Here is a 20,458-nt window from a genome sequence, read left to right on the forward strand (position 1 = left end):
ATTGCTGAAGGGTAGAGTCAATGACTGATAGAACTAACAATTGGGTAATTTTGTTGTAAAATGGTCCTTCAATAATCTTCCAACCTAGCTAAGATTTATTGTGGTTTCTACCTTCTTTTCTGGCAACATGGCAGTGCGCGACATTGTCGAGGAGCGGAATTTAGGAGCCCGAGAGCTCAAGTTTGTTCATGCACTTGGTCACGCATTTGGTAGACTTTGGGAAATGAGTAGCGCCCTCACCGATCAATATTCTCAACTACTTTCGTTTATGCTCAAATTACATTTATGAAAATACGGTGTGATTTGAAATGATATATAAAACAAGATAACAAGAAGTGTACTGTTTTTTGTAAACGTTTTACTTCGAGTATGAATTCTTTAAGTTTAGCATGTAATCTCAGTTTTAAAATGAATGTCCACTTTCAGACTTTATTTTATCCTCAGTTATTCTTTACATTTTGTAAACCTTCATTGAATACCGATAACATGTCGATCCACAGCTGTGTTGATTCTCATTCCCATCTTTCTTGAAGGTTTTTTAAACAATATATTAATTCATTATTGGCATATTTGTACTATTTTGCATTTTATTTGTTGTTTACTTTTATTGTTCATCGTTGAATTTTGTATTTTATTGGCTGAAGGCCTGAAGTGAAAAACAACCAATACTTTATATGTATTATCAGTATGTAATTCTTTAATTCATAGAAAAAGTTATTCTTGATTCCGGCCATGGACCATCCAAATCATATATTTTACAAAATTTACAGCAAAGGGAATTAAAACTGTATATTCATAAAGAAATCAATACTGTTTGATTTTGGTACACCCTGGTACACCGCCTTAAGGCAATGCGATGTTTTTTTTTCCAATAAAGTGAATGGATTTAACAAATCTAATGTCTTGTTTTTGAATGAATGAGCGCCTGTAAGGTTACGTTCACAAATAACGTTTGGGGAGGGGACTGGAGGAATCGCAACTGACATCTTTTTTTTTCAGATCCCCCTAAGAACCTCAAAATTGTTCAAGTATCCCCCCCCAAATTATCATATAGCTTATTGGGGATGCCTGCAAAGAAAAAAATAAACATGTATTGGGCAGTTCTATTTGCAGATGTTCGACACCTCCTATTATCAGCACTTTGTAGAGCCATATTTCAAATTGTCATAGCGAAAATCAGAGCACAGTGGCCTACCAAACAATATTTTTTCAAAGGTACAGGACTTATACAACTTAAGATGATGCTAAAAATTGACAAAACTTGAAAGTTGAAATATTCCATAAAATAAAAGTTTTAATCTCTAAAATGTTTTGGTGTATTAATGGCAAATTTGGTAAAAAATAAATAATTCCATTCAGTCACACATTTTTTTTGCACAGAGTCTTTACTGTTTAAAGTTTTACATTGACAAATGACTTTCAGTCTGGACTCTAATTCAATTATCATCCAATACATATATATATATATATATATATATATATATATATATATATATATATATATATATATATATATATATATATATATATATATATATATATATATATATATATATATATGTGTATATATATATATATATATATATATATATATATATATATATATATATATATATATATATATATATATATATATATATATAGTCTTTGTTGACAAACTGAATATTGTGTGTTTCAGCATAGGGTAGGAAGTCAGTAAGAAACTGTATTTGATATATTGCATAAAAATATTGAAAACAAATTATCAACAGTTCCAGCTTCTGCACCATTGCTGAGCCCACTTGTTTGGGGGGTTTTTTACGAAATATCATACATGACATGTTTAGATTTTTTCGAGACAAAAGTCATGAAATGTGACAAATTGGTTCTAGATTTTGTTTAATTATAACTAACATTAAAACAATTGGATGACATTTATATGTTATTCATTTTTCTTTGAATTATCTGACAAACCTTGTAATTGGAAAATGCAAAGGTAAAAGGGAACTAAAACGATTTTCAAACAAACTTTCTGATTATGTTTACTAAACTATTTGAGAGCATCCCTGTAAAGCTACATATCAAATTTGGAAGCTGTCAGACCAGTGGTATAAGAAACTGATGGTAGACCAAGCGCTCTCTCAAAACACATGTGGAAGTTTCATCATATGAACCAACAGTTAGTAAGACTTGTACATTCCCGAGCAGCAGTCACAAGTTGACTGCAGAGGATGGACAACAGACGACAAAGGAGAATAAACTGACTAGTAATACGGTGCCTTGTAGGGAGGCAGTCGTCGGAAACTCTACTCAAAGGTTGCCAGGGACCCGAATGACCGATGTAAACATTGCATCTAGGGTATGTTGGCGATTGATGAAAGTTAAAATGTGTTTATTAATGATGAAGATCGTAAAATTTAAATGTTGTGTAGCTACTGTTGACTTGGTGCATCTAGATCTCATGCATGAAGTACATTGTTTGTAAACAATAAAGTCACACAGGCACAGTTCCGACGACTGCCTCCCTTTAAAATATGCCAACATCAATAACACAGTAAAGGCAATGTCTTGGCACTGGGGTAACATGTAAACTCTTTTACCGCTGAAATACATCTTAACATTGCTGTAATAACGGATTCCTTTTCAGAGCAAATTTCGAGTTTTGGAGCTAGATGCAAATTGTGAATCATTTCAAAGACATTCTTTGTCACATACATCGTGTAGCAGTCTGAATGCTCCTCTGGAAATCCAAACAGAAAATAAACTCTGATTACCAGTTTGATTGTCATTTATGAAGCAGTTAGTAAAAAGTTGTCTAACATAATGCTTTCAATACGTACAGTTCTCAGTGTATTCTTCTAACTCTGTTCATAAAAACCAAACACACTTACACACACAGATTTGAAGGACTTCAGATTTATTCAACAAATGAAAGCTTTGAACAAAAAAGTCTAAGATATCACAAATCAAAGCCATGTATATTACATCGTTTATGTTTCTATTACAGTTCCAGTACATTTAAGAGAGGACAGTGTTTGTCAGTTCAGACATGTATTGGTAGGTAACAGGCCAGTAGCTGAACTTTTGATGATTTTTTACTATGTTTTAACAGGTCACTTCCAAGTTCTTTTTATACTCCCTAAATAATCTGTATTTAGCTTGCCAATGCACTGCCTTTACACATATAAAATGCAGTATTATTGATCAAATTTGAATTTTAGTCTGGAGCAGAATGCCCCAAAAATACTTATCAACAATAACAATTCAGTCTAAACATGTTACTACAAATTGAAAAGCTTGACCCTTTGGACCCGGCTCGGACATAAATGTCCGATAACGTCATAGAGTACCAGGGGGTCAGGATGCAAAGGGTTAATACTGTAAATCCCAACATGCTTTGGGAGAAGTGTAAGTAACTACAGCTGACATTAAAATAAAAAATTGGGGGGGGGGATCATAAAAAGATATAGCTACTGACCCTATAACAGGGTAAGTTATTGTTCTTATACATGGCACAGATCTCCAAGTTGTCACATCTCTCCTCTGGTCTTCGAAGAAACTATCTTCAGTTATTTTAATGACATAATTTTATGATAGAAACACACTGTTGAAAGATACACACTTCAATACAGCATGACTTAAGCAATTCATAGTTTAGGAGAATAATGTGAACAAAGTAAAAAGTAGTAAAATACAGTTGAAGTACCTTTTAGAAGGACAACTTGTTTGTCTCTTATGACTTCTAATCGCAAAACAATATTGAAATACCCTGTATTTAGCTTGCACTGCTTCTAGACATGTAGAATGTACTATTATTGATCACATTTGAATTCTAGTCTTGAGCAGAATTTACTTGTCAACAATAACAATGCAGTCTACACATGTACAAGCCAAGTTGACAGGCTGAATGCCTTGGAAACACAGTAACTTTTAAACTGTAATTGACATAAAAAGCAAACAACTGCAAAAAACATCATTAAGTTTTAGCTACTAGCCCTGTAATAGAGACATTTATTTTTCTTGTATTGGGCAAGGTAACCTGTCACCTTTCTCCTCAGGTCTTTACAGATACTATCGTCCTTAGTTTTAATGACGTAATTTCAAGGTAAAAAACACCTGGTTGAAATATACTTCACACTTCAGTACAACATGGCTTAAGCAACTCATAGCTTAGGAGAATGATGTGAACAGAGTAAAAAAGTTGTAAAAATACAAAAGTTGTAAATTCTTCTTTTCCAATTATTAATTCTGTCTGACAGCATCTTAGAATTTACAGATTTATTGAATGAAGCAGAAACACAGGATGTGAAGAAACTCTATTGTTGTATTGTCTGTTGGTCTGATTGAGGTACAAAGTTAACTTGTGGTGTGACAGGTTGTATTCCTTGATCTAATTTGTGTACAGGAACACTGGTAGAATCAATCTGTAATTACAAAAAACAGAAAGAATATGAAAACAGGAATTACATAATATTAGCAGAGTAAGGAAGAAAATAGACATTCCTTTGAAGCTTCCTGATATTAAATGTAGATCCTGAAGACTTAGGGATGTGATACTTTGTATATAACACAGTTAAACATTGTACAATACGCACACACAAAGGATGCTCAGTTGCTTTTACTTGGGAATGTACATGTTTAAAAGAATGTTTACACATACACTTTTATGAAGAGATAAACAAATGCAATTTATTTCATCCACAATTGGGCATAACATTTTCATTTAATACTGTCAGAGGCTGACATCGATGCATGCCAAAAGGAAGGTAGGAATCATACTACAAATTGAGAATTGTGTGAGAATTGTATGGGTGTGTGGTGACCTGTTTTCTGCAGTATGCACTTTGTTTTTGTAGCAATTTTACTTTCAGTTGTCACACAAGTCCATTTCCTCATAGTTACAAGATGCAATCATTTGCAGCCTTTCTTAGAAAATGTCAACTTTTACAAAACATTTCTATGCATTTCATATTAGGAAACACAATACACGGTACGTATTTGCAAACATTGGCAAGTCCCATGTCCCAAGCAGGGATCCTTTATATTGATAGTATTTTGTAAATAACCTTAAAATTTTGTAATGTCAGATGTAATAATCTGACATTTGATCATTGCTGTATATTATTGACTGTGTTAATTACCTTAACAATGGTAATGTCAAACCACTGTCATACGAACAAGGCTAGACAGTACGTGTATCGGCTGAGGGACATTAATAAACACAAAGGGTACTCTACAGACTCAAAGAAAACCCAGCTACAGGTGTCAGCTATGCGTGTCAAGTGTCTGACAATTACTAGAGGAGGAAGTGAAGCAGCAGGTGAATCATAGCAATATAAAATGAGAGATAATCAAAATATTACCTGTTTTGGTTTGTATTTTCCTAGTTGATATCGACAGCATATAAGATCATACAGAGCTCCAATCAATGAATGCAACATGCCTGTAAGATAAAATTATTTTTTGTTAATTTTTTTGAGAATGAAAGAGTGTCACAGGTGACAAATAATTATCATACAATGACCCAACTTGTTAATATTGAGACAGCCTACACAAAGCTGGTTTACAAGTCTGTATCTTCAAGTTCTAGGCTGAAGGGTTTTCTGTTTAAATGTGATCACTTTACCAAACAGCAAGGCTGACATGTGGCAAAAAATGTCTGGTACATGCAGCATAGCATAGAAAAATATGTGTCTAGATATTGCCCGCTGATTCTCATTGCCTAGGATATACATTATCATCATAAGTCTGTTTTCTGGAGCAAGACGGCTGCCCTTTCTGAATCTACCACAGGCTATACATTGCTAGCTCACCACTTGCTGGGTCAGGCTTTATACATGGGTTTGGATTTGTCAGTTGATTGTGGGTACCTATCAGTTTAGATACTGGTATTTTAAGTTACATGTGTATCTCTGTCAAAATGAAACTAAAGGCATATATTAATTTTTGAACACAGTTATCCTTTGATAGCAAGGAAAAACTTTGGCTATCAACGTTAACAGAGAGGTGTTTTCAGAATGTGTGTGAAGAAAATATTGAACTTCTCTGACAATATTCAAACAATATACATAACATGTTTGACAGTTTTGAAGCTAGATCATTTACTTGTATTGTCAAAAGCAGATTTAACAGTTAGGGATCACTATCAAAATTCATACACTCCCCAGAAGATACAACCTGTGTTGAATACCAACCTGATGTAGCAAAGACTCCTCCCACAATTCCACATAATCTGACTAAAAACTGCCATATTGGTTGGTATTCCTCTGTGACTTTGATCAACAAAGATGACAAATCGTACTTGAAAAAAATTCCAGCAACTCCATGGCTGCCTTCTAGATGGTTAATCACCCTGTCCTGAAATAACAGAGAAAATCACTAATTTATCAATCATTTTTACCTCTAGGCCTAGGACCACACAATACAGGCTGGCAATGTTAACCCTTTGCACCCTGAACCCCCTGGTACTCTATGACGTCATCGGACATTTATGTCCGAGCCGGGTGCAAAGGGTTAAATGATGTTGAACACGTCATTGTAAATTACACAGTCCTTGCCAAATATAAATTTGTCAATGTGAAACTGTAAAAGTTTACAAATGTGATTGTAAATACAATTTCCAAGTCCAGAAGTGCCAAATAGGCTAATGAATGTTTCTTTTTACTCTTTGAATAAAATTGATGATATATCCTGAAAGTGCCTTGTGCTCATGAAAGGTACACAGTCACCTGTAATCTAAATATGCACATGTACCGGTATGATCAAAGGGGCGTTCCTTGGTATTCAAAATATCCATGTGAAGGCGCTGTTTTTTAAAAAGCGGCCATCCACTCAAAATCTGTGATTGGTTTAGATTTTCTCTTTCCATGGTAACGGTGGAGGATGAACTGTAGCAAAATTGAAACAGGTGACAGTATACCTTTAAAATAAATGGTATCAGAACATGGAAAATACACAAGTTGCTCTAGAGGGCGCTATTACATACAATCTTTAATGACTACTTGTAGGTTCAAAGTGTACTGAATTGGGTCAATTTTAAGGTTCTCGTGGCATGCTGGTAAGAGAATTGTCTTGGCAAGGTCAGGTATTGTAGATGACAAAGGTGGTAAATTGCAGCATTGAAGAGCATATTAAGGTACAAACATGAATTTCACAAAACTGTGTATATGATACATTATTTAAAAATGTGATCAACAACAACTGGTTTCTGTTATGATGAAAAATACTACATGTCATTTTATATGTAATGTTATCAGAGTGAGCATGAAAAAATCAGAACACAATGGCTGCCTGGCAGCCATATAATTGATCCATATTGGATCGTCTCATGAAGAACATTTGACATGCCTATGTAAGTCATGATGTGTAGTCCTTGTGCCAAGTTTAAAAGTAAAATGTCAAGGCATGTTTTAGCAATGGCTCTGGACATTAAAAAATTCCAAGAAAATGGCTGACTTGCACAAATATTGATCGAATCACAAAACAAATTGGTGTGCATATATGTATGCTATAGTGTCTTATCCTTGAGCCAAGTTTGAAAGAAATAGGGCCATGCATGTTTGAGATAGCTGCTTGGACGGATGCAAGATCACACACATGGGCATACAGAACCTAATCTATAAGTCCTGCAGTATAAGGGAATTTACATGACAAGAAAGTCAAAGGTTGGGCTGATGTGTAGCGTCTCAGAAGCTGATGTCCAATTGGGTGGCTGAATCTTACCATTATAATTAAATAATACAAAAAAACTCTCTAAGTTGCTGTGAATAGTGACAATCGACCAATCAGATATAACCTTCCTAGCACACTGCACATCAGCAGAAAAAGTTATCTTTAAGTTGTTGGTGATGTAAATGCACCATGTCATTTGTGGCATTTTTTTGCATTCTACCATCAAGGTACATGTATGTTTCAGGATAGCTCCCTGATACTATGACTAAACCAAACTTGGGTGAAAGGGAGTTACACATGCACTGCTAACTTTAACCACTGTCCTGCTTCAACAATCACTTATCCAAGGATGATAACAATAGACAAACCTTTTCTGTAACTGCATACTGATGTGTGTCTGCTTTAGCAACTCTTGTATTCACCTGTGTTGGTACAATCTGTATAAAATATTGGTACATACGCATACCTGAAACAAGACACACAGATATAAATTCATTTATGTATGGCTTATCTCTTTCTGATCCACAGGTGCTTTAATAAGTATTTTACCACTGTAACATCATATTTCATGCATCTCTGATAAAATCATGCATTATTCTATGTACAATTGGGCAATATTACAACTGTAAAGACAGTCTGTACTGACTCACTCGATGTTAATGGTATACCGGTAAGGTGTTGCACACGGTATGTATGTACTGGTGTGTGCATACCAGTACTACCGGTATGTCTGCACACAATACAATAAGGTGTGTTTTGAGGAATTAAAGGTACTGAATGAAAAACTGTAGATTGCTTTGACAGGAAAACCACCTAGACATGTTAGTGACACAAATTTTATAAATATTGTGACAAATGACATTGAGAAAACTGGCGCTGATTTCACACCTTACTTCTTGTAGCTTCTTGTTGTTTGCAACCAGTCCACGGAAGTATTCTGAAAAAGGGCTTGATTCAATGGTACTTACTCTCTTTTGTAATTTTTTGATCTCCATCCAATGGATTAACAATCCCTGGAGTGGGAATGCCGAATGAAAAGTGATCTATCCGATGTGAAAAATTGTATTCTGGAAAGCAATACAGACAGCAAAACATGAAATGATGTCATGACTTAGACAAAAGACAAACCAATAGAGCTCTGCTGTGATACATGTATTTGATTTCACATGTGTGAGAAATGTTTGTGAAGGGTTTTGTACATTAAGTATCATCATTTTAGCAGATGAACAGGTTTTTTTGTGAGGTGCTTTCTCTATTAATCAAAAGAGACAAAATATTCCAAAACATTCTGATTGACAATTTCTGAAGATTTTGAAATTGGCAAAATATGTTCAAAATATACCATACTGGTACTGCAGATTTTGCCAAAAATTGAACAAATCTGACTAAAATCACCTACAAATCAAATACACCAAATTTCTGAGCGATTGGACAAGAGCATTTAGAGAAGATTTTTCATCAAAAGTAGGGAAATTGCCCCAAAATTACAAATATGCATCTTCTTACACAGTTTGAACAAATCTCACAAAGGTCACCCACCGTAAGGAACCTGTCAACTATTTATCAAAGCAATCAGACCTGCTGTTTTGGAGAAGCAGCTTGGAATGTGAAAAGTTGACAGATGAAACCAAAGACACTGATAACAACAGACAATGGATGACAGTATGGACAACCACCTATCTGATTAGCTCTGTGCCAAAAACAGCAGAGCTAAAAACTGCAAGACTTCACTCCATGGCCATTATGTTAATTATTAGCTTCATTAACAAAGTAATTGGGGTCTTCTTAGGGGGCCCTAGGATTATGTTACCATATGAAATTGGTCAGTATCACCCAAGAAGTGAGTCACAAAGTAATTTACTGTGTAACCCATGACCTAGGGGACACTTGTAAACAAAGACTGACACAGATTTGATTATGAATGAAAGGCAATGCAATGTTCTTGCTGCAGCTATGAACATGTGATATGTGTTATTGTAATATTAATAGATGGTATAGCTAGTCTGGGTACCTAAGAGAACAGTACTGTAGAATTCCTAAACAGTAAAGGATAATTAATGAGTCAATCAATCAAAAATAATTTACACAAAAATCATATTCATTTTTTAATTTTGACCTTAAATCAAGTGGTAGACAGACACGGTAATGCAAAAAGCACTTTCTCCAGATGAACAGGTATGTATTGTGTTGTACACATTTCAAATCAGCCGCAACAAAAATGAGACAGGTCTAGCCAGTACAACAGGGATTTCATTTTCAAATGCAACTGCAGAATTTACAGTTCATGGTTTCATGTTTCTGTTGGAAAAATAAATTTGTCATATTTAAGTTCGAAATGAGATAATGATCTCTGTTTTACAGCATATTGAATGTCAGGAAATAGAAAACATTTTTAATTTTTGGATATTTTTTTAAACTTTGAGTCCAACAATGAGTTAACAGACTTGATCAAAAGCTACAATAAAACTGAACTTACGATTGAAATTGATGAAAGCAGAGAGATGTGCATGTCCCCTTGGATGTGGTATTGACTTTCCTATTGTGATGTGAAAATTACCAGCAACCTGAAATTATGTCAATATACATCTTTCAGTAGGTAAAAAGACTTTACAGATTCTCAGTTTACAACTAAAATCATAAACATACATACATACACACAGACTCCACCGACTCGCCATATAAGCTCTCTTTGGTATATATCATTATGCATATGCCAAATGTGAGCTAACAATAAATGTGACCAGACACAAACCAGAGACCTTCAAATGAAACTCAGACTGAAATATGGTACAATTTTCATAAATGCTAGACATAATAACTGAACTTTCTGCTTCAGAATGCATCATTATAATTTTCACACACCCACTTCCAATACATAGTTTATTCCACACCTTCTAACACAATAGGAATAAACCATGTGTTTCTGTGGGTAGGGTTGAAAACTCACTTTATGTAGATCCACAGAGCCGTGTATCCTGCAAGCATCAGCCTTGCCTTCTGGTTTGTCTTCTCTCTCTGGCATTGAGGTCGCTGAACTATCAAAGCCAACTTTGAAGAGTAAATCTTGTATTGCATGCTCAGTGCTCAATGCCTGACGTATTGCCTGAAGTTTTCTGAAAGTTGGAAAAACAATCATCAATTGCTTATCATCCAAGGTCTCTCACAAAAATTATTAGAGAAAATCTATTTATAATTTATTTTCCTTGTTTTTATGAGCTAATAGACTGTACAAAGTGTATACTGGTATGTGATACAACAGACATTGATGTTTTGTGAATTGCCTACAATACCATCATGTTTTGAAATGAGTCTAGCTGAGATTGATGTACATGGATGAGAAACAAACTATTTTCTTCTTATGGCCTGACAGAAATCTTTTTTCACTTTTTCACTATCATACACTGTACTGGGATTAATTTACTGGTTTTTTTTTCACAGGCATAGAAAAAGTTTGTTGGTTATACATGTATGTACATTTGAGTACTGTAGTTTTGAAAAAGCTTTTAAATTCAGTCTTTTTTGCCAAATGTAAACTTTTAGCCACATAACGTTTGATACAGTGTAGAGTTTTGACTATTGTTCTTGATCTTGACATGTTTTTTTACTCCAAATATACAGGATATCTTATTTTGAAGAAAATGTACAGTTTTGGCATCAGTATTTGGCAACAATACAGACGTTTGACCTTCCATTTCAGGAAAAGTTGCAAAGTTGGTACTCGTAAATTTGAACAGTCCATGGTAATTCTGTACAAAAACTGTGGTACCTACTCCCAGCCCACAAATAAACAACAAGAATTTAAATACCGGTATTTATATAAATATTTCTTTTTTTCATTAAAATATAATCTTTCTGGCCTTTGAACTAGTGTTCTTCAAAAAGATAAATTTGCAATGAGTAGTATAAAATCAGAGACTGTCAGACTCAGGAAACAGTGATGGTCAGGTTTAAGAAAATTAATTTGCGATTGCACACCACAAAGTGCAATAGGAAATATTTATTATTTTCTCCCTTATTTTTAAAGCTTCATTACTCACAATAAACAACTAAACACAATGACTGTAATGATAAACAAACTGAAAGACATGGTAATCTAAATAGTTGTTGTAAACTTACCCTTGCCAGGCTTTTTGTCTCTTGGAAAGTTCAAAGAATACGTTTTGTTCTTTAAGAGAACTGAAAGAGGCACTAATAGTCTCCCCTGTTAGATCCAAAACATCAGCACCAATGTCTGTGGAAAGATACAAATAAGAAAATTACTGATACCACAGATGCTTATTTGTGTAAAGTTGAACATTAAAATGTATGAATTACACACCTTGGTGATATTGATTTATTGAGGGATAACAGAAATCTCTTGGGATAATATTTTCATTGTATTCATGCCATAAAACAAGTGTATATTGCTGAGTTGAAAAGAACAGTATTAGCATCACAAACACCACCCATTGTTTACAACATGCCATAGTATTGTTGATGGTGAATTCCAATCAAGGCTTTAATTCAATGGTTAACAATAACATTGGACATATTGAATACAAATATCTTGATGGGCTTTGTCTGCTGAGTTGACAAACTGAACACTAGGCATTGTAACATCATTTCGGGAGTTCCACAAAACATGTGTTATTCAAATACAAGAAGAATACTTTAAAATTCATCAAAACATACAGTTGGTAGTCTATTAAATATTTGGGATATAGTCGTCGGAACTGCGCCTGTGCGAGTTTCTTGTTTACAAACAATGTATTTCGTGCACGATATCAAGATGCACCTCATCATCATTGCTGCAACATTTAAATTATACGATGATAGATTATGACAGACATGTTTTAACTGTCATCAATCACCATTGTGCCTTGGATACATTGTTGCCATGGGTCGTATGGGTCCCATACGACCTTTGAGCGCAGTTCCAACGACTATTTGTTATTCAAAAAAAAGGCACAGCATGTTCAAAGAACATACATGTATGCAACTTGCAAGACAATGTTTGAAAGAAACTAGAGACTGACTGTAAAATATTACAACTTACATTCACAGCGCATGGCAACAGTGATATCAACATTAAGTTTCAGTCTGCCGGTCAAGTTGGTGTCCACTTCATATTCATATTTCATCGTAGTGTCCAAAAAATAACGAATCTCAGATATTACCAGGATGGCAATCAGTGAGAATGTTAAGATGGAAACTGTCAAAAAAAAATACAGAAATAATGCATTTAATGTAATTGACATGTATCAAACATCAGAGAATTACAGCAAAACACTAGTATCTGGGCTGACACATGTACCGCTGGACATTTCCTACCAACCAATTGCAGCTACATGTAGACTAACAGTGTAGGTACAAGTCCAGTGGGTCACTGGGTGTCAATATTGGGAGATAAAGTTAAAACTGTCCTAAAACAACATTACAATCACAATGTGCTGGATGAGGATGTGCAATACATTTCCATAAAATTACTACATGCTATCTAATGATATGCAACATTAAAATATGTGCACTGAAACACAAAGTCTGAATATGGAAACATTTGACGAGTCTGTAATTTGTGAATGACAACATTTGACAAGTTCTTAATTCTGTTTCAGTAGATTCTCAAGAAACACTTCTTAAGTGTCTATGGTCTACAGTTCTGAACTGACAGAGAGATTCATTTTTAAACACTGGTACATTTCCCTTCACAACATAGACATCTTTGGCATACTTTAACATGTTCATGCCCAATATCCTAACAGTTTCACAATCACCATTGTTGACAACTGGTTTCAGCCAGACTATAAGTGAAAGGGTTAATACGATGGTTTCATCCCTAGATATCTACCCTTGGTCAATTCACTAGCTGTCAAGAAACTTTACTTTCGACTGAAGCTAACTTTATAGATTGCAATAGTGGTAAAAATTGGCATGAAGAAATCACCTGAAATACATTGTACATACCTGCGTGGACTAAAACAATTTACAATTGCTGTCAGTTAGAGGGATTGTTCACCCTGACTGGAAAACATCATTTTTATGTACGTGTTCACACACGTGGAGTATATGTCGCAGCGATGTCTGTCTGTCTGTGTGTGTCTGTCTGTTGGTCCGATATCTCAAAAATGGCTCATCAGATCAGAATCAAATCTGGTACATAGATTGAGTTAGCAAATGGCAAGAACTGATTAGTTTTGGTGGGTGTGGCTTACTTACTTTTTGCTCATTTGCATAATTAATGATTTTAGAAAAACAGCTATACATTGACAATGATTGAACACATTTTGATGGACAAATGTGGGGGATTAGACTGCTTGTCATGACACTATGCCCGAGGGGTTGGGGCAATTGCCTCATATTAATCCCCTAGTCATTCTCACAGACAAGCACAGAATTTAAGAATGCCCCAACCATTGGAGTTGGGGATTTACTTGTTTTAGGTGGAGATATTCCAGATTGTCCTGCCCTAGGGAGTGGAGTCTTTGACTAATTTCATACGACTTATTTCCAAATCCCCCACTATGCCCTGAGGTGGGGAGGGTGGGGGGTTAACATTGACTGTCGCATATTCCCCAAGAGACCACACCTCAGGTGATACAACAAAAGTGGGGGATTAGCGACCGTGTTTGCCATGAACTATGCCTGAGGGGGTGGGGGTGGGGCAATTGCCTGATATTGATCCCCCTAGTCACTTTCATGCATGGAGGTGGTAGGAGCCTCCATGCTTTCATGGAAAGCGCAGAATTTATGAATGCCCCACCCATTTGGTGGGGTATTAAATGTGGGAGATTACTTGTTTAGGTGGGGATTTTCCAGATTGTCTTGCCAAAGGGGTGGGGAATTTTTTGACAATTTTCGTAAGACTAATTTCCAACTCCCGCACAATGCCCTGAAGTTGGATGGGTTGGGGGTTGACATACATAGACCATGGAGGTAGGAAGAGACTGACTGCGTAGCATTATTGACTCACCGGTTCCTCCACTCGATGATTTTTCTTGATAATTTTCAGGGACTTTAGGAAATGCATCCAATTCTTTTACAACTTTCAACGTCTGTTTCCTCCTCCTCAACATTTCGATAAATGCTGTCTAAAACGATGATGTTATCAACAAGTAATTATCGAAATCTTCCCTGAATATTTTACGTGTTTTGTGAACAGACGACTGAGCAGCTGTGCATCCGAATCAAGCTTTCCAGTCGGCCTTCGACTTTTACAGTTATCTATCCACCATTGGGTGTCTTCGATGACGAACAACTACTAAAACCAGTCATCTGACGTTGCTTGTTACCATTTAAACCAAAATGCAGTTGATGCAGCTGAAAAAATGTTTAAAATCTCGGGAAAACATCTTATTGTAAACAAGACGTGGCTTTATATACTATGTCAAAGGTTACTGTTCGTTTGTTCGTTATAACTTTATCCAAATAGGGTATCTGCATTTGCGCCCTCTGATATCTACAAATCTTATTGCTCTTGTTTTTTTTCAAAGTACCACACGTTTGCTGTCGATGTGCCCATTTTGTCCTCTATCATCATAATGTGCTCAATGGGCACGAAGTAATTCATGCGTTATTTACTAGTTTTCTATTTTCTATTTTTTCGATGATGTAATAGATTATTGCGCATTCACAAGGTAAGGCTTCCATTACTTCAATGCCCCAATCTTCAATGAAAGAGACTGCTCCTTGACGGCGTATGAGTCTTTATAGTCGAATGTCTTTCTGGGTCCGCGTTTATTGCCATATGGATAGTGTTATGCAGGATTCACCTGTTCGTTTTTGGGGATGGGGTTGGGTAGAGAACAACGTTCTTGGTAAATCCTTTGAGGTTCGATGGACGAAGTTGTAATACATTCCCTTCGCCTTGTGTTAGATAATTTATATTATGTTTAAGTTACACGAGTCTTGAAAACTGAAGTTTGATTTACCTATTCACTCTCATCTCTCCGTCCGGTAGATATGAACCACACGGCTCACAGTGTCTCTGAATTGGTCGATATCAAGAAAATTGACACTATGACAAAGAGAGATGGGAATCATTCCGTAGAATAATTCTTCAAAAGAGAGTAGCGTCCATTCAGCAGCAGGGAAATACATATTTTTCCTAGTTTACATATTTGTCGCATCGTTTGTCTATCTTTTCATCTTATTTGTATTAATGTTATTGGTTTTGTTTTATTTGTATTTTCTTATTTCTCTTTTATTTTTTTCTTTTCTCTTGTCTGTGTGTTGTTTTTTGCTTATTTTCGTGTGATTCTTTATTAAGCCTGATGGGCTCCCCGGTGGTAAAAAGTACCTGTAAACGAAGTGCAACTGTCTAATATCAGTACGGTCAAGGTGTGAACTGATGACGACTCATAAAAGCCAAAGTTTGATATTTTTAAATCACACTTGAGACATGGTAGCATACGATATATATGTATCGTTTGCACATTTTAGAATTAGGCGATGAGAATAAAGCTTTAGACTGAAATGAAAGCCTGAATGTAAAAGATCGTAGATAATTTAACGCATATGGAAAACGAAATTATTGGCGTTTGATATTAAAACCCCTGGATTCCGACCATGTCATTACGATAATACCTTAAATTGGTCGCAGGAAATTTAAATAGTCGACTGTTTGAGGAACAAAAAGTAAGGTTTCAAAACAAGATTTTGGGTGATATTACGTATCTCGGCTGTTCATGATTATCATGGCGTAGTGCAATTGCGCATAATCAAAGTAGATCTAACACGATTGGAACTAATTTGATAATTTGATTTTCATATTTTTAAAATTTCTCAAAGGTGTTAGGTGCCAGATAGTTGAATGTTGCAATAATACAAATTATTCATAAAAAACATTAGTACCTGTAAACGAAGTGCTACTGTCTGATAAGCATGAGCATGAGCATGTTTTGTGGTATCATCAACGGTCCCCTATCGATGCTAACGGCTTTTCAGCACTTCTGCCACTTATATGTAGACTGGCCGCCTGTCGCCCAGTCTCGGTTACCCAGACTGCTCTGCGGGGCTCTCTTCCGGGGCGGCTGAAAGAGAGCCCCGCAGAGCAATCTGGGTAACCGAGACTACCAGTCGCCCGGCCTTTCTTGGCAGCTGAGTTACTAGCAGGCCAAGGCGATCACCCCACGATCTACGCTACAGCCTACCATAAGCGCGTCTGTCTGTCTGCTGATTTTTAGTCCTTCAATTTATTAATTTATTATATGTTTTGATACTTAAGCTTATATGCCGAGTAAAATACCCTTAGGCCAGAGAAAAAAAAAATCTTGTTCATCGGATTTTTTGGACCAAGTCCCAGGAGCGGCGAGCGAAAATTTTTTTTTTATTTTTTTTAGGCCGAAGGTAAACGCGATCCTCTGGCATTTTTGCACAGATGCAGACAAGGCAAGATAATTGTTTCCCTTTTTACCAGAAATATCTCAGACAAGAAACACTGATACTGGTAACTGAATTCAATAGGCCTACTATATTTCCCAACAATAACATAGCCATTACATTCACAGTTAGTGTTTGCACAACATATTCTGAGCATTTCAACATTCTCTCAGAATAAAACTGAAATGTACAGCAAATCACTGAAATTCAACAATTCAGTATTGTCCTTTAATATTGTCCTGGTGGGACCTAGCATCTGAGTTTTTTCATTTACTTTGACCCCATGTTTTGGCCTCTTTACCACTGTCTATATATACACATTTTACATAATGGTCTAACAACACTGTATTGTGATCGGAGTGAAGTTATATAGTCATCCAAAGTCACTTGGTGGGCTATTCAGCTCTGGGACTATTCGACCCATAGACGAGTGTACAGAAGCGAGAAACACCCAACTTGAGGTGTTTCTCGCTTCTGTACACTCGTCTATGGTAGAATAGTGTTAAGTTTTGGACATGTTGTTCTTTCATCTGAAATGTACCATACCACACTCTCTGTCAGTGTGTGTTGAGTAATAAAGGATTGATTGATTGATTGATTGAATTATAACCCACCAAGCGACTGTGAGTCATCATTCAGATCGTACTTTAACATCGACGCAACCATGTGTTTTGTCATTGCCGTAAATTTTTATACTTTCGATGCAATTTTCATTCAATCGGATGCACCGTCCATCTGCTGTCACGATCTTGTTGAACAAATCGCCGAACGTAATATCAGGACAAACACTGCACTGAACAGCGTCTCGGGAACTAACTGTTGGCCATCACGTCGAATGATGGCGATCAATTAATACTCATGTGACGTGTACTAACCTTTACAAAACGAGTAATTTCTGGCCAAATCGACCCACTTTGCGTCGTGATTCGCTAAATTCAGACGTAACAACAACGTGTTGGCGGACAACTAAGTCCGAACACGAATGAAGTCTCATTCAAATCCCGTGCCCGCGAAAACCCGACACAGTGTAGGGCGCCACCATCGGCAGTACTAAAAATATTTGTAATGCGGAAGTACGAATTTGCCGCGATCGAAAAAAAAAAATTTCCAAATATGCCAAAATAGAAGCGGCGATTCCGATGAACAATTTATTTTTTCTTCCTGGCCTTTACTGTTTTCTGTCTCGTCGGCTATAGCATATACACCGCTATTGTAAGATGTGTACTTGATGCCCGCGGTAGATATCCATTTTCCAACATCTGTATTTTGGGGGGTGTTCAGCGTTAAAACATGTGGATGTAAATCACAGGGTGTTTTGTGGCTGTCAAACCGACAAGTTGTACTTCTTCTAAGCACTTTCTAATTCAATCTATGTAGAGGATACATGCAATTTCTACAGTACTGTGTTGTCATGTTGGCATAGGTTTCGTAGTCTTTAGACGAGCAAAAAGCCCGTCCAACCTTCACAGATAGCGCAAGAACACTGAACCCGGCCGGAACGATATGGATCATTAATCGTTGATTTAAATCGTGTGTCTTCAAGTATAAGATGTATGTCCTGAGTCGCAGTTTTCTGAGGAATAATACAATATTTCATATTAGTCTTTGCTATTTTTCCATAGTCTTGCCGGCCTACAATGTAATACACTGTCCAAATGTTATTACGAGATCGGAATGTTAGTGATGCTGGTTAATTGAAATTTTAGACGCGGTGTCAATATTTAGATACGTCAAATTAGCCTGTGATCTCGTGTAAAAAAATATTTAGATTCGAATGTAAACAAATCGTAGGTAAACACTGCAAAATTTCAGTGGTAATAAGATCTTGAGTTCCTTAGCTTGCTCAGTGTTTCAGTATCGACTGATCTGAGTTTGTTGTTGTTGGGCAAAACTCTCTCTCTCTCTCTCTCTCTCTCTCTCTCTCTCTCTCTCTCTCTCTCTCTCTCTCTCTCTCTCTCTCTCTCTCTCTCTCATCTGCAGTGCGTAATGAGTCTCTTCTCAATCTGCAATAAAAAACAATCACTGCTGCGTTGTACATTTGGTTGTTTCGTCAAACTTTACAGTTTACCATATGTATTTATGGTATATTATTTTCATAATAAATTGAGTGAACAGTACATTTCTTAGTGCACACTATTATGACACTGTTCTCCATACTATAACAAATCGCTCATATATCATCTTAAAGTGTGTAATTGTGTACAATATTTTTATTTCATCTTTTGGTGGAAGTTGCTAACGCTTCACATAGGACCAAAGAAGTTTACGTTTTATTCTTACATAATTTAAACAAATACATATATTCAGAGGGAAAAAACTACTGCTAAAAGCTGCCGACACAATCCCCTCCCACTCAGTAGCTTTGTCATCTGCCCGCTCCAAGCTGGTCAGAAAAACTCCTCAATACATCAATCTCCGCTCATCTGATATAAGGAAGTATTGCCCGCTCGCCGATCAAAAAAAAATTGCGGAAGACATTTTGTTACAACAAACAACACTGTTCACTGAACCTGACATGTATACACGTAACAGACATTGCATGACATTACCTATCGAAGTGAGGATGCATTGTCACTATAGCTACATCTTTTCATGACATTGTCACCATTTTAGCTTTTAGAAAAGAAGAACTTTTAGTGTAATTCATAAAATATTTTGAAATGCATACTTCAGTTTTACAACCATAACCTGTCATCAATATACAATATGCAATGTTATGCTTGACGAACGAATTCCAGTCAGGTTTACATTTCGTATTGTCAACAAGCACTTCATACCTTACGACGAGTTGAACGTTTTGTACTCGCACATGATTTTGAGAGAGGAACAAGAAAGTGTGTTACAAACAGAAGACAGGTCAAAGGTCACAGCTTTGCTATCAAAGCAGTTTCTACCTGCTTACCTTCAAAGCAGTTTCTACATGGTTACCTTTAAAGCAGTTTTCACCCGGTCACATGAAGGATGAAATAAAAAGGTATCGCATATCTTGAATATCCAATCTCCTCAGCAAATATCAAATGCTCGGTCAGATAGCACAGACATCACAGTGTTTACGTTGTATAGGCATGGGAAACAGGTGGAGGAGGGGAGTGGGGGTCAATTATTCCCCGTGTTGTAAAGAGAGGAAAACATATACCCGCCCCAACTTTTGGCTTCCTTATGATCTCCAGCAGTCAAGCCAATCCTCAAAGTTGCATGTGTAATAAAACAAAACGCTGTCTGATACCCATAGCTCTCCATGCAATTCTAACACAAAAAACTGGAAGAGAAAATACTGTGTGAAATAGACGTTCATCTATACCAGACTAAGGGAGTGTTCATATTTCACCTGGGGAGTGACAGATAAATCCTGGGGGAGACCCACATTCGCAGACACTTTTCTTTAATCACCTTCCTTTTATAGTGATTTTGGTCATTTTTCGTTTTATGGTAATTTTGAATCTGTCTAATA

General features: G+C 36.2%; 1 protein-coding gene across 1 annotated transcript; it reads right to left on the reverse strand.

Moving 5' to 3' along the window:
* Positions 1 to 2,879: 2,879 nt before the first annotated feature.
* On the reverse strand, positions 2,880 to 15,035 carry LOC139141437 (endoplasmic reticulum-Golgi intermediate compartment protein 2-like). Its single transcript, XM_070711058.1, has 10 exons — positions 14,600 to 15,035; positions 12,686 to 12,841; positions 11,767 to 11,881; positions 10,598 to 10,763; positions 10,127 to 10,214; positions 8,619 to 8,717; positions 8,019 to 8,116; positions 6,174 to 6,336; positions 5,343 to 5,422; positions 2,880 to 4,403 (listed from the first exon to the last, which is right to left on the reverse strand). Exons 1-10 carry the CDS (start codon positions 14,700 to 14,702, stop codon positions 4,296 to 4,298), a joined length of 1,176 nt encoding a protein of 391 aa, XP_070567159.1. The 5' UTR covers positions 14,703 to 15,035; the 3' UTR covers positions 2,880 to 4,295.
* Positions 15,036 to 20,458: the final 5,423 nt, after the last annotated feature.

Source organism: Ptychodera flava, chromosome 1 (assembly GCF_041260155.1).
Source record: "Ptychodera flava strain L36383 chromosome 1, AS_Pfla_20210202, whole genome shotgun sequence".
Lineage (NCBI taxonomy): Eukaryota > Metazoa > Hemichordata > Enteropneusta > Ptychoderidae > Ptychodera > Ptychodera flava.

What these genes read in the sequence shown, in the direction of transcription:
- LOC139141437 (XM_070711058.1), bottom strand. Translation starts at nt 14,702, where the DNA reads ATGTTGAGGAGGAGGAAACAGACGTTGAAAGTTGTAAAAGAATTGGAT. An exon ending in GCTCTGTGGATCTACATAAA is followed by an intron (nt 10,215 to 10,597) that starts GTGAGTTTTCAA and finishes ACATAATTTCAG; the next exon opens with GTTGCTGGTAATTTTCACAT. An exon ending in TGCTTTCATCAATTTCAATC is followed by an intron (nt 8,718 to 10,126) that starts GTAAGTTCAGTT and finishes ATTGCTTTCCAG; the next exon opens with AATACAATTTTTCACATCGG.